Here is a 23,472-nt window from a genome sequence, read left to right as displayed (position 1 = left end):
CACAAATTGTATAATTTAAATGATACTTTCTGAGGTCTGGAAGATCAAGACCACCCAACTCACTTGGGCACATCTTCCCTTTACCTCATGATGTTTTCCATTGAGGTCGAAAGTGGTTAGGAAAGGACATAGGACGTATTTTTTTCACTTTTCGACCGGAACCCTACTATCCAGCACCTTTCCGGTCATGAGACTGTCTCTTTTGGTGCATGCTGGGATGTGTATTTCTTGGTTACTAATTTTCCATTTGTTCGCCACTACAGTAGGTCGAGAGGACACTCTAGCTCCCAGAAACACCGCTGCCCTTCACTTACTTCATTTCCACACTGAACAAGACGCACAAATGTCAGGTTTGTTACGTTGGTAGCAGACAGCCACGTTCACGTTCAGTTTTATTAGGGAATGCAACAGACTCTTTCATTATATCAAAAGCTTGTTTGTAGCAAGAAGCTTCAAATGCAACGGAGAATTATAATGGATTTTTGTCAGGGAAGTGAGGAGTGGCAGTTTTGCTAGTTAAATAGTAGTTAGCTCCTGGCTAACAGGAGATGGAAGCTAGTTCTTTGCCTTAATTCCCGGGAAACCCTCACTGATATTAGCTAACTTGGTGTTATTAAATAACCCCACAAGCATCACATGTTCTGCTAGAATCTCGTCCTTTAGCTAGTTTATCTTCAGAGAACTTTCAGCGATGGAGGAAGTTGACAAAATTTTGATTCATGCCCTCAAACAAGTCGGAACGTAAGTATCAACAGTGTTTTGTGAATTCATTTTCAATTATGCACAATGTCAAACCCACCACCAAGTATTGAGATGATATGTTAGCTGATTATTGTTAAGTTCGGTGGTTAGCAACATCGCTGTCAGAAGCTAATTCATGTAATGAGCTAAAGCGTCAACAGCAGCTAAACCAACCAGCATAGGACGTATGTGGGTTGTTTGAGGCAAAATTTCTAAGCTTGCATTGAATTCATTATTACTAGCTATGTAACTGGCAGTACCGTAATATTTAATTTGTGACCCACAGGGAAATGAGTGAGGAGATTGACAGTGTCAGACAGTTCAGTAGTGAGCTGATGGTGGAGGCGGTGGTCAGATGTATCCGGGTGATCGATCCAGGCCTGGGCAGCGGGCTGCCCACCTCCCTTCCTCCAGGGATGTCTGCCCGCTTCAGAGTGGGCATGAGCCTGGCACAGGCTTGTCAGGTAACACACCTCTACATTATTTAGGATAATGGAGTGACTCAGCCCCGGTTGTCAGTGTCAGTGAACTTGAATGAAAGAGGTTCCAGTACTCTGAAGCAGCAGCTGCAGGATAAATATGAAAAACAAAATACAACAAATTTTAATTACACTCGACATACGGGTAACAGAAACAAACTGTTTATGTAGTTCTTCAGTGAACGCACATATTTATTTATTTATTTATTTATTTTGCAAGTAGGCTTCAACAAATTGTGACATTATGTCATTAACTGGTCTAAGGGAAACCTTGACCACAATTATTAAGAGAGAAGATACTTTTGTTTTCTTTCTTCTCTTTTGTTTGTTTGTTTGTTTTTTGGGAATACATCAAAGCTTACAGTCCTTACCAATAATATCAAAAAGTTTTTCTAAGAATATTGATAAAGACAGGGAATGGATATATTGCACTGTGTTGGAAAGTTAGTAGTCCACCCTCTAAATCAGTGTGGTTTAATGAATTGTGTTCCTTATGAAAAAACTATGTATAATATGAGAAAACCCCCTGAGGAATTTTATAGAGACTTGTGGACCAGGAGGTTGCAGTAGGCAGTTAATAAATCATTTTAATTATAATGTGCTTTTCATGACACTCAAGGATGCTTAATTAGAAGTATAGATAGTTGTGGGATAAATTCAGATGTGGCTGTATGACTACCGGCTAAATTGAAGCACTGCCTGTAGTTCCCCAGTAGTATTCCTAATATGTCATGTTGGTTTCCAGGACATTGGTTATAAAGGAGAGATAGGCTACCAGACTTTTTTGTACAGCAATGAGCCAGAGATCCGCTCTCTGCTCATGTGCCTGGTGGAGAAGCTGCCCAGAGAGAGTGCCGAAGTCTCAGACCAGCCAACAGGTACACAGAACACCAGTCTGTCTGTCATCCACAAAGTTTCATATCATCTCTCCTCAGAGAGAAAGAAAGAAAAATGTTACATGTATTGAACCATCTTGTTACATTTGTTGTCTTATTTGTGCCATAATGTAAGATGCACTGTATATCAGACAGAATATGTTTTGTACAGGCAAGATATGACGGTCGACAGAGAGTCTCATAAGAATGTGGTAAGCACTGTCAATAGACCAGCTGTGTATTTCTATCAATTTCTCAAGGGAAAGACTGGGTTACTTATGGGCTTTGCAGGTAATCATTAATGCAAACTCTCTAAAAATGGAAAGGCACATACAGGTTAGCAAACATAATTCCAAAATAAAAACTGACATCTGGACAGAATAAAAGAAAGGATTCTGTACACTGTTAAGTGCTTCCAGCTACAGCATTTTAGTAATTTTTTGATCTTACATGAACCTGAGAAACAAACACTGTTACTAAAATGTACCAGCAACAAGTTTCAAACAATTTACAGGGTCATCTCAATACTTTTAAAATAAGCATATTAGTCCCTGTATAATTACATAGTAATAATGGATAAGAATGAGTGAGGGTAAAATAGAGTGTGAGTTTAACAGGCGGATTGGTGCAGCGTCAGCAGTAGCGGGCATTGCACTGGACTGTTGTAGAGAAGAGGGAGCGTAGCCAGAAGGCAAAGCTTTCGATTTACTAGTTCATATACAGATGGGTGACAAATTAAATGGAAAAAATCAACATAAGGTGTTTTAGTAAAGTGTTTGGCAACCACGTGATGCCAGAATAGCTTCAGTGCTCTTTGACATTGATTCTCCAAGTCTCTGGAACTCTACTGGAAGGATGAACACTATTCTTCCTAAAGATATTTCCTCATTTGGTGTTTTGATGATAGTGGTGGACAGCGCTGTCTAACACGTCGGTCCCAAATCTCCTGTAGGTGTTCAATTGGATGGAGAGCTGGTGACTGCAAAGGCCATAACATATGATTCACATAGTTTTCATACTCATCAAACCATTCAGTGACCCCTCGTACCCTGTGTGGGGCCATCTTTATTTGCTGTGCTTCTCCACTCATTTATTCAAATTTTTCCTTCAATTTGTCACCCATACGAACATTCCAACCCTCACCTATGGTCATGAGCTTTGGGTAGTGACTGAAATAACAAGTGGCTGAAATGGGTTTCCTCTGTAAGGTGGCTGGGCTCACCCTTTATAAATAAGGTAAGGAACTCAGACATCCAGAGGGAGCTAGGAGTAGAGCCACTGCACCTTCACATAGAAAGGACTCAGTTGAGGTGGTTCAGGCATCTGAGCAGGATGCTTCTTGGATGCCTTCCATTGGAGGTTTCCCGTGCATGTCCAACTGGTAGGAGGCCCCAGGGTAGACCCAGAACACACTGGAGAGACTATATTTTGTATTTAATATTTAGTGGAAAATCTTTTGCAATCAATGACTGCCTGTAGTCTTTGACCCACAGACATCAGCAGTCTCTTTGTGTCTTCCCTGGTGATGCTCTCCCAGAGCTTCACTGCAGCCTCTGTCAGTCTGGTCTTCAGCAAGTGGACAGCTGCTCAGTTAGACTGAGATCAGGTGTCTGACTTGGCTAATCGAGGATATTCCACCTCTTCACCCAAAAAAGCTTTTGGCCGTATGTTTAGAATTGTTTTCCTTCTGAATGATGAAATGTAGTCCAGTGAGTTCTGATGCATTTGGGAGAATGCTCTCGTAAACCTCTGCATTCATCCTGTTGCTTCCATCAGCAGTGAAACCATCAATACGTGCCAGTGTGCCAGTTCCATTAGAACCATACATGCCCCAGCCATAAGAGAACAACTGCCATGTTTGACGAGTGATGTGGTGGCTTTGGGACATGAGCTGCTCCTTTTTTTTTCCTCCACACTTACCTCTTTCCATTGTTTTGACAGAGGCTGATTTTTGTTTCATCAGTTTATAGAAATATGTTCCAGAACTCTACTTGTTTCTTTTTGTGTGTTTTTTCTGAACTTCAGCGTGGCCTTTCGGTTTGCATCTTGTGTTGAATCCTCTGCGGTTATGGACATGAAGCATTCTCGATTGTTGACAAAGAGCATTCTTGATTTGCGTTTTTGAAAATACCAAACTGTAGATTTTGCCAAACCAAGAACCTTCGAGATCTCTCATAGATTTTTGCTTTTTGTTTTAGCCTCAGTATTATCTTCTTCACTTGCATCGTCACCTCTTTACTCCTCATACTGACGGACAACTCCACCTCAATCAACTCTGAGCTATGTTTGAGCTCTTTTTGCATGAAATAATGTTGAAACAACACACAGCTGCCCAGGGAACATTTTAGAACCCTTACAAGTTGGGCACTTTGTGTTCAAAGGGCTATATCTCCCACACAGTTCTTTCTATATTGATGTAAACCCACTCAAATTTAAGCTGAGACTTGGCTTTTAGAATCCATTATTTTATTTCAAATTGACTGTGCTGAAGTTCAAAAATTAAAGAACAAAACTGTGCAACTGTCTCAATACTTATGGATTGGACAGTAGGTGATTTAGTGTGACCAGTCAGTCACATAAGAAATCAAAGTCCAGAAAACTGTCCTGTTGTATGTCTAGAGGTTTAAAAGAAAACATTGTATCATGACAGGAACAGATTAAGAAACACTAATACTACAGAAATGACAAAATGCTGTTTTTCGCTCAGGCTCTTTTTCAGCTCTGGAATTTTTAAAGATGATTTAGGCATGACAAGGCTTTTTGTTATCACATACATCTTATTTGATGAGTCATCCAAAGCTGTCTTCTCATCCTGCAGGTAAATCAGTGGTCCTCCAGAGAGCCATTGCTGCTGCAATCAAAGCCCAGCTGGCTGTCCCTTGGCTTCCAACAAACTGCAGACTGCCACTGCACGGTGAAACACAAGTAAACTCTTTAAAGTTGCATTTTGGTGTCTGAAAAAAAAGCTTTAATACATGTGGATGTCTCAAGTTCATCAGCAAAATTTGTACAATGGCCAGTTCAGGCATATATAGATCAATCAGACTGGTTACATAGAGCCATATCTGTTCCCAAACTTCTGTTTATTACCTCTGCCAAGCAGGTTATTTTTTCACCCATGTCTATTGCTTTGTTTTCATTGTGTGGAAAGAAAAAGTATGTTAACCCTTTGAAAAGACCTAGATTTCTGTGTTAATTGATCATAAAATATGATCTAATCTTCATCTAATTCAAAAGTATTGACAAAGGCAGTGTGCTTAAGCTAATAACACACAAACAATTATAATCTTTCATGTCTTTATTGAACACAATCATTAAACTTTCACAGTGCTGGTGGAAAAAGTAAAAGAACCCATGGATTTAATAACTGGTCAAACAGTCACCTCAAACAAGCTTTTCCTGTAGCTGTGGATCAGACCTGCAGAACATTCAGGGGGAAAGTTAGACCATTCTTCCTACAGAAGTGCTTCAGCTTCTTAGGATGTCGGGTGTGAACAGCTCTCTGAGAACATTCTACACCATTTCTATTGGGTTATGGTCTGGGCTTTGACTGGCCTTGGAAGTCATTCTGTAGTAGATTTACTTCAGTGTTCAGGGTCATTGTCCTGCTGCATCACCCAACTTCTACTGAGCTTCAGCTGGCGGACAGCCACCCTGACATTATCCTGTAATACACCTTGATAAAACCTGGGAATTCATTTTCCCCTTGATGATGGTGAGCTATCCAGGCCAAGAGGCAGCAAAGCAGCTCCTAATCAAGATGCTCCCTCCACCATACTTCACCGCTTGGATGATGTTTTCATGTTGGTATGCAGTGCCCTTTTTACGCCACATTTGCTGCGTGTTCTTCCCAAACAATTCAACCTTAGTTCCATCATTTCACAAAACATGTTCCCAGTAGCATTGTGGAGTGCCAAGGAGCTCTTTGGCAAAATTCAGGTATGCTGTGATGTGTTTTTGGAGAGCAGCAGCTTCCTCCATGATGTCCTACAATGGACACCATGTTCCACGATCTATTTGTAGCAGACTCATGAACAGAGATGTTAAGTCTTTAGCTGTTGCTCTGGGCTTCTTTTCTGTACCTCATTGACCATTCTGTTATGGTAAGTGGTAAATGGACTGCACTTATATAGTGCTTTCCACCACTCAAAGCGCTTTATACGACTACCACATTCACCGTTCACACGGACATTCATACAGCGCCCTTTTCTATACATACGGTGCTTTCTACACACACACACTCACACGGGGCAATTTGGGGTTCAGTATCAAGGATACTTGTACATGTGGACTGGAGGAGCCGGGGATCAAACCACCGACCTTCCGGTTAGTGGACAAGCTGCTCTACCTCCTGAGCCACAACTGGCCAAAGGCCCATGTTGTGCCTTTGGATTCATTTTAACTGGGTGTCCACTTCTAAGAACGGTAGCCACAGAACTAACTCATCTCCATTTATAGACCATTTCTCTAACCGTGGACTGAAGAATATCTAAACTCTTTGAGATTAGTCTGTTAACTTTTCCAGCTTTATGCACATACACAATTCTTGATCCTGAGTCTGCTGAGATCTTTTTGTGAGGTCTGATTCACATCTGCAGATACTTCTTGTGAACAGTAAACTCAAAATGTTTGAGTGTTTTTTATAAGTCAAAGTAGCTCTAGCCCATACCTCCAATCTGGTTTAATTTACAAGACTCCAGTTTTACTAACTCCTGACTCCAAGTAGCTTTTGTTGGTGATATTAACCAAGGGATTCACATAGTTTTTCCAACCTACACTATGAACATTTGAATGAGGTATTCTGTATGGACAAAAGCAATACAATGATTTGTGTGTTATTAGTTAAAATAGACTGTGTTTTCATTACTGTAACTTAGTTGAAGATCTGACCAAATATTTTAAGACAAATTTATACATAAATGCACGTAATTCCATAGTGTTCACTTACTTTTTTTTCCCCCACTATACTTTATGTACATTGCTTTTTACTAATTTGAAAGCAGGCTGACTATATTCTGAATACATATACAGCTTTATTATGTAAGGAAAGTCAAATACATACTGTAGGCAAAATAAACAATTAATTTAACAGCATCAGTAGATAATCTGTAGAAAAGGACTTAAATTGTTGTTAGAATATTTCTAGTGACATATTTCTTTTAACATGTTTATCATTAAATGTAACCTGCCCAGAGAAAGTCAGTTGATTCCTGACAAGCTACATTTTTTTCCTGTTTAGAGTTTAAGAGCATTGTACAGCTTCCACGTCAAGCCCCTCAGTTTACCACACTGCACTAAAGGTCCAGGAAAGAACCAGCTGAAAGGTAGGCATCGTACTACACATACAGTATATATATATCCTGTATGATTTCAGTTGATTTGCAGAGTTTCATGTTTCACTACGGCCCCTTAGTGTTTTATTGTCATATACTGGCCAAGAATTTCCAAATTTGCAACTTTCATAAAAATTGTGATGCAATTTGTGAATATTAATTCATAATTCACTAGGGATATATTATTGGCTGATAAGTAAGTAAACAAAATTATTGTCCTTCAGATAATCAAATTCTAGCTGATAATTACGTCTGATGTTGTAGAGCATGAATGCGGAGTAAGGATGGCACTCGGTTCTGAATAGTGGTTTTCTTTCCTCTCTACTTCTGTGTTCTTTGCTGTGCTTCCTGTTTTGCTGCCTGTTTGCCTGAGGGTGGGGCTGAGCTTCTCCATGCACACAGTGACAGCAGTGTAACTTCAGAGCAGAGGACACAGCAGAGAAAATGAGAGTGATTAAGTCAATGACAACAACGCTCATTATGCACCACTGCAAAAAAATTTGCCAGTAAGGAGGACAGTAAGAGAACTTTATGAATTGGCTGTTGAACAAGCAGAACATGAACTTTCAGATGTTTGAATGCTAATTCTAGGTAACGGTTGAGCCTAATTAGCTACATGTCTGATAATTACTTGAAATCTTGTAGACTTTGAGGCTTAGACCAGCCAGTCCCTCCTCTCTACCAGCAGTGCCTGTCTGTCATTGTGTCTATTCACATCAGCAGCATAGGGTGGAGGACAGAGGGTTTATTAAGTCAAGGGCTTCAGGTAACCAATAAATACTATAGACTACCAACAGTAGTTATTATCACCGCCAAGGAGGTTATGTGATCACCTGTATCTGTTTTTTTTTTTTTTTTTTTGTTGGTTTGTTTGTTTATTTATTTATCAGCAGGATTACACAAAAACTACTGAACCGATTTGCACTGAACTTGGTGAAGGGATGGGCGCACGGGCCAGGGAAGAATCTATTCAATTTAGGGCCGACCCGGATCATTTACCTTGAATTTGAGTGTTTCCTCTGAAGTTCTTTTGTATGTTGTTTTGACATTTGGTTTTGGCAGATGTCTGCGCTCTACTGAGTCATTTTCTAGGTGTAATGGTTTTTTGTCTGGTATTAATTAGTCTAGATATTCAAAAAATAATTAATAAGGTTATTAAAAACAAGTTTACAATAATTAAATGTATTCAGGGCTCCAGACTGCGACTATTTAGTTGCATTTTGTGCCAATTTTATGAGACAGTTTTACAAAATTTTATAACTTGGAGCACCGGTGTGACTTGCAAATGTACCCCCCAATTTTTTTTTTTTTTTTTTTAAATCAACATCGTATATGATGTGAAATACCAGGAGGGAGCGAGATCGAGAGTGGAGAGCTATCTCGTGGCTCTTTTCATTAAAAACTATGTGGGATGTGGACAATTCCGTGTGGGATGTCATCTACCTATGTCTGGCCCATAAGTACTCTCGCTCTCGCTTGGCCCTCGGTGCGGCCCAACATTTGCAGGGAAAACTAACTTTGCTGACTCTACCACAAACTTTAAAAATGAAACACTGTTAAAGCACAACAACAGCATGAAGCATAAACTATGCAGGGACAGTTACACTAATAAAATAAAGCACTACTGAACTTTGTGACTTTTTCCTTTAAACTTCAACAGCAGATTGTTATTTTTGTAAATTATGTATATGTTTCTACAGCATTTATCAGTAATATGGTTAAGAAGGAAAAAATATGAATGTGTTGCATTGTATGTCGATTTAAGTCGTGCTCCTAAAATTTTCAGTAGGAGGCACCAGTGCTACTAGTGGAAAAAGTTAGTCTGGAGCCCTGGTATTCTTTATTTCAGATATGGTGAAGGCTCTAAATATTGATTTTGTATTAGAAAAGTAAACTTGTCAATCTAAAAATATACATTTATTGTCCTCTTCAGATGTTTGCATTTGTAAGGTTAATATTATCGGTTATTCTAATCGATATCGGCCGAAATAAATAGATAATCATTGGTTCATTATCATTATCATTCCTGAAATTCCATATCGGTGCGTCTCTAAGAATTACATGTTTGTGAATAAATTTGTCAAGAACTAATATCTATAATTATAATATGAAGTCATTATATTAGTTTTAGTTATGGGAAAAAGGTTTGAATGCTGAATGTTTTGTTATGGAGGGTTAATGTGAACTGGTAGTCTGTACAGAAGACTAACAAGTCAACTGTTTGTGGAGATTATGTAAGGAGAGAGCAAAGCTCTAACAAATTAAGTGATTGCATCACCAATGTGTTAACTAATGCTGTAAGTGTCTACAGAAGACTTGCTGAAGGAATTGGAATAAAGTGTATGTGTGTGTATGTGTGTGTATGTGTGCGTGTGTTTCCAGAAGTGAAGGAATACCAGCGAAATTTTCTTCCTCCTGTGACCGCCCAGCCTCCCCATCATGCCTCTGTGGTGGCATCCATACTGGAGCAGCACACTGCTGAGCTGAGTGCTGCTCAGGAGTGGGACAATGAGTGGAACAGTCAGGGCCTCCTGTCTCGCCTCACCCCACAGGCAAATCATCACACTTGCTACAGTCATATTTCCATTTCAGACAGTTTTAGATTATTTGTTTGTTACTACTGTGTTAACGATCCTCTAAACATACTGATTGACAGCTGATCATGCAGTTGCCTAGCAACAGCGTCTGTCATAATATCTGTGTGTGTGTGTGTGTGTGTGTGTGTGTGTGTGTGTGTGTGTGTGTGTGTGTGTGTGTGTGTGTGTGTGTGTGTGTGTGTGTGTGTGTGTGTGTGTGTGTGTGTGTGTGTGTGTGTGTGTGTGTGTGTAAAAGGCTTCTTCAGAACTGAAAAAGCCTTTCAGATGAGGCAAAACGTTTTCAGGCACTTCATGCAAGTCCAGTTGCCTTTGCATAGCACTTACAGAACACCATGACCTGGATGACTGAGAATCTTCACAGAAATATATGTAATTATTTGATATATCAGAAAGTTTGAGGATTCAGAAACTTTTATAAAAACACAAGAAGTTATGTCATGTATAAGGAAGAAATATTTAAGATTCTGCTCTATTTCTAGGTCAGCTATCATATATAAGCATATTAGGTGCATTGACCAATTTAACTCCTTTGTACAAAAGGTCAGGTTTCCTTGAGTTGCATCTCTTCTATTGAAGCATGCGTCCAGATGACACGAGCGGATTTGATCCACCCATTAGAGGCTCGTTCAAGTAACTCAACCAGTGTTCACTTGTTATACATAAGGCTGTGCTTCAAGTTTTCAGAACATCATTTCCTACTAAGTAGCACTGCGATACTGGGAAAGATGGTAAATGGTAAATGGACTGCACTTATATAGCGCTTCTCCAGTCTTATCGACCACTCAAAGTGCTTAAACCACCTCTCAGGAGGGGAAACAAGGCCAAATGCTTGGGGTGGACCAAGAAATACCAGCACTTCACAGTGGATGAGTCCTTTTTTACTGATGAATCCAATTTGAGATTTATGGCAGTAACCGAAGGGTGTATGTAAGGAAACAAACAGAGAGAATGATACCACATTGGATCAAACTGACAGTGAAACATGACGGTGGGGATATTCAAGTTGGGGGGTGTTTTACCTGCACCAAACTGACTACACCCTGACCAAGGAGAATTACCGCTGCATTCTTCAGAGACATGCTACACCCTCAGGTTTGCATCTTTGTTGTTAAGGATTCATACTGCAGCAGGGTAATGACCCCATTCACACCTGAAAGCTTTGCAAGAACTACTTGAAGACCAAGGAGTACAGATTGTTATGGACTTTCCTCCACAGTCACCTGACCTCAAGCCCACTGAACATTTATGGGGGCACCTGAAGACTGAGAAAGCTTAACGTTCTGTGACTTGACAAGTGGCTCTTTGGAGCATTGTCGAATCATGCTGGGATAACATGGGTCATCAGGTTTTGCACAATCTTGTGGAGTCCATGCTAGCTCGAGTGTATGCTGTCATTAAAGCAAAAGGGGGACATCCCAAGTACTAAGATATTCTGAAATTCATATAGATTTTTCAAAGATTGAACTCTTCACTCACATTGTTAAACTGATAATAACTTTATTACAAATGATATTACATTTACATATAAACAAATGCAAAATAGAAGTATCTTGACTAGTGGTCTCAGACTTTTGGACCCATCAAAAGTTTTCAGCAGTTATAGTGAAAAACCTTAAATGGTGCAAAGTTCAGCAGTAAATGTGTGTGTGTCTGTATGTACGGCTCTGGAAAAAATTGAGACCACTGCAAAATTATCAGTTTCTCTGATTTTACTATTTATAGGTATGTGTTTGACTAAAATGAACATTTTTGTTTTATTTTATAAACTACTGACAACATTTCTCCCAAATTTCAAATAGGAATATTGTCCTTTATAGCATTTATTTGCTGAAAATGACAAATGGTCAAAATAACAAAAGAGATGCAGTGTTTTCAGACCTCAAACAATGCAAAGAAAACAAGTTCATATTCATTTTAAACAACACAATACTAATGATTTAACTAAGGAAGCGTTCAGAAATCAATATTTGGAGGAATAAGGCCTGATTTTCAATCACAGCTTTCATGCATGATGGCATGCTCTCCACCAATCCAGGATAACCTTGTATTTGGCTTGATTCATGAGCCCTTCGCAAAGACGCATCTGCCCGATTCCAGCCTTGCTGAAGCACCCCCTATCATCACGATCCTCCACCAGATTTCACAGTGGGTGCGAGACACTGTGGCTTGTAGGCCTCTCCAGGTCTCCGTCTAACCATTAGACGACCAGGTGTTGGGCAAAGCTGAAAATTGGACTCAGAGAAGATGACCTTACTCCAGTCCTCTATGGTCCAATCCTCATGGTCTTTTGCAAACCTCAGCCTGGCTCTTCTTTGCTTCTCATGATAAGGGGCTTTTTTTCTAGCTTAACAAGACTCGAGCCCTGCTCCTAGGAGCCTGTTTCCAACCATTCTCGCCGTGCAGTTCGCCCCAGCTGCCATTTGTTTTTGTAGGTCACTTGATGTCATCCTACGGTTGCTGAGTGACATTCGAATGAGTTGACGGTCCTCCTGGTCAGTGGAGAGTCGTTTTCGCCCTCTGCCGGTCTGTAGCTTTGTTGTCCCCAATGTCTGCTGCTTGACCTTGTCCTTATGAACCGACGTCTTAGAAATTTTAAGGATGAAAGCAAGCTGATGCTCACTGTATCCCTCTGCCAGTAAAGCCAGAATTGAACCTTTCTTTTCCTCACTTAAACTTTTCTTTTCAACTTTTTTTTTTTTTTGGCATGGTCAACAGTTATTTTTTGATTCCAATTACTTTTGAGGTACTACTAGCACTGTTTTTGCCATCCAGCTGGTCCTATTGCAAGAGGATAGTGATGACCACGGCAGTGGTTTTTATACTTTTCCTCGTTAAATAAGATTTGGTTCAGGTGATCACCTAATCAGTACCTCATTAAGTAGAATGAGGTGTGCTTGTGTTTGGAATTCAACAGACACTGGAATGGAAGGGCTGTCATACATGTAGAGATGCTGATTTCAGAAAAATTTGCAGTGGTCTCTTAATTTTTCTAGAGCTGTATATGTGTATATACATATGTCTGTTTATAAGTGTGTATATATATCTGTGTGTCTGTGTATAACATTTAACAAAAATTCCATTTTAAATGATCTTGTTTGTTAAACAGGAGTATCAGTCAAGGAAACTGACCCGACTGCGGAAACGCATTGAGGAGCAGCTGCGTTCTGCTGCACTGCCCTCTCCTGAAAGTGCCTTTGGTGGACCTCGCTCAACCTCTGACCTGTGTGAGCTACTGCAGGCCTTTAGAGGCTCTGCCCCCTCTGACCACAACCTGACAAAGGGTACCCACTTCACCCACACACAGAAGTTCACCTTCACACAGGTGAGGACCACTCCACCAGCAGAATGTTAAAATAGTGCACGGTCTGAAACAAATGTCTGGATTCAGTGAGAGTCTTTAACTGCTGTGTGTGCGTGTGTCCCGTCGTGCCCTCCAGGAGTCAGCAGCAATAACCAGTTCCATCCCCTCTGGACATCAGTCAGAGGGTGATATCCAGCTCCGTCAGCAGCAAGAGCTGGCTTCACTCCAGCAGCAATTCCAGCAGCTCTGCAGTGACGTCGACCAGCTAACAGCAGACATGAAGCACATGAGTGTCACTAATGCACAGGTAAAACACAGACACACATACACACGCCTTAGCTGAACCTTATGTTCTAATGACGTAGCCTACACACAATTTACTTATTGTAAATGACCATTTTGTGTTTGGAAGTATATGTGGAAGACTGACATAATGTTAAGTTTTATATATGTTGAATTAGATTTTGACTTCCAACTCTGAAACAGCACATACACTCAAAGATAAACCTGCTTAAAAAATTAAGCAGGACCAACACTTGCTGGTCAAAGATGTGGTTATCACATGTGTCTGGCCTGCCGCAAAATTACTGAGCTATAAAGTGTTTTCCAAATTTGAAGATAAAAGAACTCCTGAAATGTGGAGATAATCGTGTTCAATTAATATGATCTTAGTTAACTCAAGGGCTAAACACTTTCAGACTGAAAATAGCCCTGCATTAAAACAGCAAAGGGGGCTGTTTTGGTGGGTGCATGTTGTACTGATGAGACAATGAAATGTGATCCAGAAAGTCCAGCTCGAGTAACAGATTAATGTGTTTAAAGGCTTATTAGACACCAAAACATGGTTCAATGATTTGTTATACTCACATAAAGGATTTTACAACTCTGGAAAGTTATTACGGCATCAACTATTTAATTGTTTGCCCCAATGATCATGAGGTAAACTCTAGAATATGGTGTTCTCATTACAAAGTAATCTACCAGGAATGTAAGCTTGCTTGTTTTTGACTAGCAAATGCATACCTTGCTGGGTGACATCACGTTGCATTTTGGCAAAGGTTGAGCCTGGTTGAAATTTTTTTTGCTGGATGACCCTGTGCAAGCACCACTGCACTGACTGCCTCTATTCAGATGAATGGGAGATGCAATAGATACCTGCAGAGATTTTCAAACTGTGAGGCACCTACACAGAGTGTGAGAGAGTTGAATGGGAGGCATGGGAGGGAGAGACATGAGGAACAGGCAGGTGGCGGTGTTCTAAAAACAACCTGAAGTCTCTCAGTCATTACTCAGTCCAGTAGAGGATATCATTATCTCTGATGTCCATCATGAACAAGAACAAAAGTCTGCTTAGAAATCAAAGAAAAAAGAGGCTCTTTATAACTAAAGAGACACATCTTGCCTGAGAATCATCTTGTTTTAAGTTTTCGTCCATATCACAGTAATCCAGTGATAGTTGTCTGTACATCCATGGATACACTGCAAACAGGAATTGCTAATTGCTAATTTGGCATTCTTTTAAGAGTACCGATTTGCAATAATGTAAACTGTCAAACCTGCCTGTAAATTCATCCTTTTAAGGAAAAGGAGTGATACATTTGGAATAATATGGATTAGATGTGGCTTCCATGACAGCAGTCATACTGTCCATAAAGAGCAAAATAAACACAAATGAATGATTGTTGTTTCAAATATGTGATGTGTTTTTGATGTAGGTGTTGGATGAGTTGAAACAGAGAGAGCTGGGGAACTCTGAAAAAGAGGAGAAGATGCAGGTGAAGAAGAAAACAATCAACCTGTTGCCAAACGCAGACCACAACCTGCTGAAGCTTCAGGTAGGAGGGCTGAGGGAGATCTCTGATAATTGCTGAGGGGAGACATGTAATCAAACCCAGGAGGGCTTAAATTTGGTGGGAAACTGTGTGTTCCTTCCTCCAGGCTCTTGTGGAGGCCAGTGCCAAGCGGGTTGTGAACCTGGCCTCTAAGTGGGAGAAACACCGCGCTCCACTTATTGAAGAGCACCGCAGACTCAAAGAAATCTGCAGCAACCAGGATGTAAGTGTTGCCTTACAACAGATTTCTCACTGAATTTGTTACAGGAAAAAACACATTTATATTCTGTTCATTTGTCTCCATTTTACTCAGCTGGAGTCATCCAGAAAGCTGTCTGAAATCAAGTCTCTGCATGACAAAATCCGTGTATCTACAGAGGAGGCCAGGAAGAAGGAAGAAATATACAAACGACTGGTAGCAGAGTCACTTTACATCTCTTGTGAATGCTAAAGTACTTTTAGCTGATCTTTATTGGCACAAGTGTACTCATAGGTTAAATGTCATGTCAAGATAGGTTTGTTTGAAATTCTGTCACAACTGAGGTAAGAGGTCATTTTTCTGCAAAATGAGCTGTCTTTTGGCCCCTTATTGAATTTGCTAAGTGTGTGTGTGTGTGTGTGTGTGTGTGTGTGTGTGTGTGTGTGTGTGTGTGTGACTGTATCATGCTTATTCTCTTCCAATGTAGGTAACAGAGTTAGAAAATCTCCCTCAGGATGTGTCTCGGTCAGCATACACTCAGAGGATTCTAGAGATCGTCAGCAACATCAAGAAACAGAAGGAGGAAATTACTAAGGTAAGAGCAAAATCAAATCAGATAAGGTGGATTTATTGGACATGACTAATACATATACTAAGGAAGAAAGCAAATGCATGTTATTTTGTAAATAAACGCAGGTGGACGTCATGATATATTCTGAAAACTTTTCTATTGAGGTCAATGATAAAATCAGTCCTCTGCAAAGCACTATAATGGCTCAGTCATATCAGCAATCAAAACAGCAGCCTTTTGAAGGGAAATAAGTTCATTTCGGTGACAGTAATGCAGTCGGTGGCATTGAGCTTTTTAAAGTTGCTATATAAGTATTTGCTATCGCTACATAGCCAACATTAGCATGAACAACTGTTTACTTACCAGTCTAGAAGAAACGTTACGAGTTCAGCATCAAACTTCATTCCTTTACTCACCAAGAACTGTCTCCAGCAGTGGAAAGCAATGCCAATGTTAACTCTGGTTTCACTTGTATTTCTATAACTTCTTTTCTTCTACTGAAGTTACCATGCTAACTAGCTAGCCTCAACCCAGCCAGCTCGTCTTGTCACTTTCCAATAGTGAATCACTGTAGTGTCCAGTCTGCCCTTAGTCCAGCATTAGAGGATGAGAAGTAGCGCTGCCTAGAGAGCTTTTACTAACCTCTTGTCTTGTGAATGCAACGATGGCTGAAGCTCTTGGCAAGTGACCATCACCACTATTGGTTACCAGCAAGAAACCATGTTCTGCGGCAGAGAAAACTTGCATATAGCACCTTTTTTTTTAAGTATGTACTTTCTATCAGCTGTAACATCATAAACACTGTTGACTTTCTTTGGCAGATTTTGTCAGACACTAAGGATCTCCAGAAAGAGATCAACAACCTGACAGGAAAGCTGGACAGGACCTTTGCTGTGACTGATGAACTGGTCTTCAAGGTAGCAGAGTTTTTTTATTTTTATTTTTATTTTTATCAGTACTCTTGTCATATTCTGTTTAGTTTGTCTACACAACAACACAATTAAAGAGAGTAACTTCTCCAAACTAGAACCCAAAAAACAGATGAAGCTATCTGTGAAGACTTCTGTTGTTGTATAACCAGCACCAATCTACAGCAAAACCAAAATTCACACCATTATTTCTTCAGCTGTTAAAAAATGACCCTATTATTCATATTAACTCGATGTGCTACATGAAAATAACAAAGCAAGGATATAAATGAACAGTGCTGTAAAATCTGACCCTTGGCTGAACCTAATGACTGACCCCTGCTTAATACATTAACGAATTTATCAAAGTATGTGTTTTGCCTAATCTTCATGGGCTAATTTTGAAGTTCAGTTCACTACGCGAGAAAATATAAAAAAAGGGGAACAGGTTGGAATACTTTCCAGAGCCAGTTTATTTGCTCTTTAATCCTGTGGATTCTTGAAATTGTTCTTTTCAATATGTGTTCGATGATTTTCATGTATTCATTTATTTATTTTTGTCGTGTAGGACGCTAAAAAAGATGAATCTGTCCGCAAATCCTACAAATACCTGGCTGCCCTGCATGAAGTACGTCATCATGTTTGTCTAGATTCCTTATAGTTAATCTTTACTTTTGTTTTTATGAGAGAACATGTACATGTGACCTTTTTTCTTGCATTCTTCTATAGAACTGTAATCAGTTGATCCAAACCATTGAGGACACGGGTACAATTTTGAGAGAGATTCGAGATCTAGAGGAGCAGGTAGGATTTGTTTAATTATGATGGTTCCATCATCACGTTGTACACTTTCATAACATTTTATGAAATATTTATTTGCTCTGTTAAACAGAGTCAGATGAGAATATCAATATCAATTTCATCTGTGTTCAGTACAGATAGACCAGCAGGGATGGGGTTTGCCTAGCTTAGCATTAAGACTAGAATCAGTCGGAAACTGTAAGCCTACATTGTTTACATATACTGTATTGTGTGAATTTAACAAATATAGAAATACAAAACAAGACATTGTAACTGTAGGAGAAGGTGGCATCAGAGTTATTTCCTTTTTTTCATTTAAAACGCTTTTCACTTTGCTGTTACAGTAGAGACACAAAATGAGTGTCAATGAGGTAAACAACATATCGGTACTATTATCTGTCTTTATATGAAGTAGGGGTCAACTGCTTATTGGTCTGACTGATTTATTGGATCCAATATTCAGCCGTTTTACAATTATCGAAATCGTTTTTTTTTTTTTTATGCGATTGCTGATAAAATAGATTAATTTAAAAAAAGTGCTCTAATGCAGCTGTCCCCCTCTGTGTAGTCACCACTCATTGGTCTTAAGCAATTTCCCACTCACAGCACTATCTGATTGGTCACGAGCAAGTAGTACTGAAGTAGAAGTAAAATTGAAAAGGTACAAAGTAAGTAAATGTACTCTAAGTAAACATAACTGTTACTTTTTTAAAAGGGGTAAAGGAAGGTAAAACAATGTTATATGGGGATATTAATGATATATGATTGAATTATTGATTGAACTATTACATTAAAGAACATCTTTAGGCATGTGGAAAACTGCACCAAAAGCAACAAATCAATTCCAGTCAGGTACTTTGCTGCCTGTGCATACATCTGATAATTGCAAATATGCAATATACAATAAATATACTATTTCTAAAACTAATATAGTGTAATAAAACAGTGCAATAAATCCTCCTTTCTGGAGGTTCTAATATGTAGTTTTTATTATACTTGTTTTTGAGAGTAGTTGAATTAACTGTATGATCATTTTGGAGGATGTAGATTGTGGTGCTCCTGAGCTGTATTACATTATACAGAGAGGTGTTTCTGTTATTTAACCTACCTTCAATGGTGTAAGTGGGGTGGACAAAATAATAGAGACACCTGGACACCACGGCGGGTGTCCATATACTTTATGTAGCAGTGGTTTTGTGTTGGAGTTATTCTTACTTTTGACACAGATTTAAATTTTTATTGCAAATGCATATTGGTTCCAAATATCGGTTCTCGTTGTCCTTGATGACTGAGAATCTGTACTGGAATCAGTCTTGAAAAAAACCTTATCAGTTGACCCCTAATATAAAGGTTTTATTAGTGTCTTTGTGATGGGTTTCATAAGCAGTCCGTTTTCCCCATTTTTCATTAAAGGTGTAGTCAGTAATTCTAATCCACTACACTTTTTTTCCAAATTCAGTGAATATCTCCTCACAGCCCATTAGCTGTCCGCTCTGTGTGTGCATGCTAAAAAAAAAAATTCCGATGATCCGACAAAGTCCTGGCTCTGTAAATGGGAAACAAAGACTGTGGCACGGACCGAACCACACAACATTATTCCATACAATCAGCAACAGGGGGCGTTCCTGCTCATGCATAGGGCAAGGAAAGAAGAAGATGAGGGGAGATTGGGGAAAAGAGGAGAGGGAGTGAAAGACGATAAATCTGGCACAGGCTAACATGTGATAGTGCAACATCATATGTTGACAATGCAACATAATAGCATTGTCAAGGAGGAGAGAAGGCCAAGAAACAGCCAAGAGGAAAAGGTCAGTAGAACAACACTAAAGTGCTATGATCAGGCAAGGGCGAACAGCTGCGTTAATGTCGGTGATGCTTTCTATTGGCATGGTTGGTATGGAAAGAAATTTAGTCCTGGACTTACCTGCTGGGTTTGGGATGGTAGTGGGGGTGTTAGTTCCAATGTCCAGTACGACTATGATGGAGAGACCTCCAAGAGTTAAGAGGCATGAAGACGGATGTGGAGGTTGGTCTGTTTCTGCTTGACAAGTGGGTAACATTAGCTATACTAGAAGGAGAGGTGTGAGTATTGCTGCCTGGAGCTGGTATGCTTGCTCTGGTAAACCGTCTCGTTCTCTCTGCATGTTAGCTTTGCAGCAGCAACTATGGCAACAGTTTGCTTTCCATTTGACCTGGGAAGTCAGAATTTCCAAGTTCCCCGTCAGAGATTTCAACTGGAAGTCGGATGTCCGACTTGTAAAACCTAAGATGGCTTCTCTGCGCATCAACATTAGTGAAAGCTGTAATAATATACTGTTTAGCACTTCTGTTCATTTGTGTCTCATTAAATCGTTTGTACACACAGTACTGTCCAACTTCTGTTTGTCGTGATGTTGCTATGGTGTTTGTATGCGCAAAAAAAGTGCATAATGCATTGTTATCAACTGGTATTGCTAACAATGGCTAACCTGCCTGAAACTGGTATTTCCAGCAATAATAATTGGGTCTGACTTGGTTTTCTGACTTGTTGTACTAGAATCCGGTCAACTTGGGTGTGATGTGCTTCCCAGGTCTGACTTCCGAGATAAATGGGAACACAGCATAACCCGCAACCTAGCTAAGGTTTACTAAGCTAGCTAACGTTAGCTTAGCTACAAACATACAGTCCTCTCTTCTGTCACTGTAGTTTTTTAATTACAATCTAAACAACAAACTCTCGCTAGTTTTTACTCTGTTGTGTTTTGGATACTGTGTTTGGGTGCATGTCGTTTGTTTGATGTTTTATATTATAAGGTTTGTTTTGCTTTAGCTATGAGAGAGTATCCACATCCATGCCGTAGAAGATGTTCTGGATTCTGCAATATTTCTCTTTTGGTAAGCTAGACCAGTCGTTTGTGTTTTTTATTAGCAATGTGCGCCCATGAATTTGGGGGGCGGAGCTTCTGAGGGAGTACTGAAGGGAGGGGTATATTTGTTTTGCTGTCGAGTTCAAATAACAAACAGACTTTCTCCAATGTTGCTTACTCTTTTTTTTTAAAACTCTGATTGCTGAATTCTCAGAACAGTTTACATAATTACATCTCTTCAAAAATGTCCAGCCAGTGTCTCAGAGTAGGGCAGTCCTCTTTGCACAATTTCTTCGTGATTGCCTTCTTAGTCACTGCTAATAGAACTTTATCCAGATATTGGTCCTCATGTTGTGGATTTTCCTGTGTCAGGTTACTCAACTATAACATAACACACATCTTTGTTGTGCTATAGTTAGCTATAGTTGTGCTAACTATAACACAACCAAGACATGAACTACATGTAATATAACCGATAGTACTTTCAACTCTATCCCTACAACAACAGAAAAACAGCTCAATAGCGCTGCTTGAGGTCAAAAACTCCACAGGCGACATTTAACCTCTTTTTTACAAGATTTCCCAAGTATATTTAGTAAATGAGTCAAGCTTTTTCTCATTTTCATATAGATTATCCCTGGTCACAATCAAACTCCGGACATGTCATCTCACCATCTTTCCATTTTGTACTACATCTTGTATCTCACCAATATATCAAAAGACACAATTATACACCATAATAAGATAAGGCAGGGCCACACCTTCCTTATCTTTGGGGAGTTGAACGGTTATGTACATAGTAGTATTGCGGTAGTATACCTTCTGGTCACCACCCTAGCATTAACCTCATTGCTGCTGAGCAGCACTCCTGTCAATGAGCACAAAAGAAATCCTGCTCTATCTTTAGCTTTTACATGGTTTGGAATGACCTTTCTTCGTCTGAGTAAATCAGAGTAAATGTATTTTGTTTGTTTACTTGACACCCGTGGATCAGTGCTGTTTCTTGATTAACAACATTCTGACTTTATGCAGGGTGCATATTTTGGCTGGACTGCAACAGCCAACCCTATAAACGCGAATGTCTTTTACTGACTGACTGACTTACAGAGTTAGTGTGTGATGAAGCAAGACGAGTGTTGGATTTTCCCCTTTTGGCTGTTGCTCTTTCAAAATGAATTGGTGCAAATAGTTTCTATTGCATCATCAGGGGATGGTATACAGGCAGTGCTGCTAACTTAGCGCCTTTGTCACTAAATTTACCGACATCTGACTCCTTTAGCGTCTTTTTTTTTTCCACAATAGCTCCTAGTGACAAATCTAGCAGCTATTTTCATAAACGTTAGCTAATTTCTGTAGTAGAGAGTCATCAGTATTGCCCCGCGAGCATTAGGTCGGGCTTTCCCTCCGCAGGTACACCTCTCTATGCATCTCATTCATTTGACTGCATGACAGCTGACACCGATGTGAATGAGCTTCTAACTTTCTCTCTGAGTGATCATTTTACAAGTAAATATAGCCGCAATCACAGCACAGCTGTTGTCTTTAACTTGTGTATGGTGATTTTGTCAGACGATGTTGTGGTTATAAAATCAGGATTTTAGCAGCAGCTTGGAAATGGCTTGGAAGTGACTGTTGTCTGACAGCAGAAACAGAAAAACAAGTAAATGAGAACAGCTTTATTGGGAATTCGGCTTCCCAATAGTAGGAGTAGGAGAGAAGCAAACAGATAAAGGGGCATACCAGCCACATACTAGGTTTTGACCTTGTTCACTTTTGAGATAGGTTAGTAGTTTCCTCTACGCCCCCAGTGTTTTGTGCTAAGCTAGACCAAGCGTGTTGGACCTGCAGTATATCTGTATTGAACACACAGAAATTTAATTAACAGTATTTTTATGTCTTTAAGTGTGACACCCAAAATGTGTATATCCAAAAATCTCTCTGTATTCTTTTAAAAAGCAGCTACACTCTCAGAGATTTACATGACAATTTACTATATTTTTCACTGGTATCTTAAACTATCCACAGATTGAGACAGAAAACAGTAACAAAACTGTGGCTAACCTGGAGAGGATTCTGGATGACTACAAGGCTATTCGACAGGAGAACTCTGCACTTGCTGCCAAAGTCCGAGAAGGCTGAAGGTAGTCCTGGTTTGCTCTGTTCTGTCTGCTGAGGCTGAAGTTGTAGTAAAAACATGGAGCTGTAGATGGACCCCGATGGGACTGAAACAGCACTCCAGGTTTTACACTGAAGAGACTGCTGTTCATTAACACTGCCCTCTGTTGCCATTGGAGACCTGCTTTTCTTTTAAAGGCAAGCTGATTTTTTTTTTTTTTTACTATGGAAACTAATCTGGAATTTTAATGCACAACCTGTATGGATGGATTGAGAAGACAATTAGTTTTTCATTTCAAACTGATTTCTGTGGCTGGGCATGCTCTCTGAGGGTCCATGCTCTGGTTTGATTGTTCTGTACCCAAATGAAACATAACACTGGACAGCAGAGGGTGCTGTCAGACCTCTTTTGTTTAAATGTATAGTCACTCATATTGCTGAATGAAATGTTTTCATAAGATATCTCTGATATTGTATCTGATATTTCTCTCCAGCCTCATCAGCAAAGTATTGGTGTGTGTGTGTGTGTGTGTGTGTGTGTGTGTGTGTGTGTGTATATATATATATATGGCACCAGCTTAAATAAAGATGCCTTACAAACTTGAATGGTCGAGATAAGTCGACTTACTGTCATCTATCATCTAACACCCAAATACAGTGTCTTAGATTCAAATACATTGTTTTCTAGAACACCTGAAATTGTTGCTCAGTTACACTTTTAATGTCCGACAGGATTCTGGGATGTGCTAATTTATTATTGATCACTGGCAAGGTACAGACACCAATTACACTGAATTAGGCAAATACTTAGTTTAGTGATGGTTTAAAGAATAATTCTTGTTTTGCTATTTTGCCTTGAAGTGCTGCAAACTAA

At 39.6% G+C, this 23,472-nt stretch overlaps 1 protein-coding gene across 3 annotated transcripts; it reads left to right on the top strand.

Moving 5' to 3' along the window:
- The first annotated feature begins 238 nt into the window (after nt 1-238).
- Nucleotides 239-23,472, top strand: ccdc22 (coiled-coil domain containing 22). Of its 3 annotated transcripts, XM_040153438.1 has the most exons (17): nt 239-350; nt 664-741; nt 1,028-1,205; nt 1,966-2,098; nt 4,914-5,020; nt 7,335-7,419; nt 9,811-9,980; nt 13,132-13,347; nt 13,463-13,633; nt 15,042-15,161; nt 15,265-15,381; nt 15,472-15,573; nt 15,845-15,952; nt 16,750-16,845; nt 17,405-17,464; nt 17,566-17,640; nt 22,509-23,472. In XM_040153438.1, the coding sequence occupies exons 2-17, from the start codon at nt 692-694 to the stop codon at nt 22,620-22,622; spliced, it is 1,902 nt and encodes a 633-aa protein (XP_040009372.1). In that variant the 5' UTR covers nt 239-350; nt 664-691; the 3' UTR covers nt 22,623-23,472. The 3 variants fall into 3 exon arrangements, with proteins under 3 accessions (XP_040009372.1, XP_040009373.1, XP_040009371.1); XM_040153439.1 differs by having other exon boundaries at nt 256-741; nt 9,814-9,980; XM_040153437.1 differs by having other exon boundaries at nt 256-741.

This window comes from Xiphias gladius, chromosome 18 (assembly GCF_016859285.1).
Source record: "Xiphias gladius isolate SHS-SW01 ecotype Sanya breed wild chromosome 18, ASM1685928v1, whole genome shotgun sequence".
NCBI classification, from domain to species: domain Eukaryota; kingdom Metazoa; phylum Chordata; class Actinopteri; order Istiophoriformes; family Xiphiidae; genus Xiphias; species Xiphias gladius.
Note: the sequence above shows the minus strand (reverse complement) of the source record. Positions and strands in the feature narration are given on the sequence as shown.

Coding starts and splice junctions, on each gene's coding strand:
- ccdc22 (XM_040153438.1), top strand. CDS start 692: ATGGAGGAAGTTGACAAAATTTTGATTCATGCCCTCAAACAAGTCGGA. Junction 5,021..7,334: donor CACTGCACGGTGAAACACAA/GTAAACTCTTTA, acceptor TTTCCTGTTTAG/AGTTTAAGAGCATTGTACAG. Junction 17,465..17,565: donor ACCTGGCTGCCCTGCATGAA/GTACGTCATCAT, acceptor ATTCTTCTATAG/AACTGTAATCAGTTGATCCA.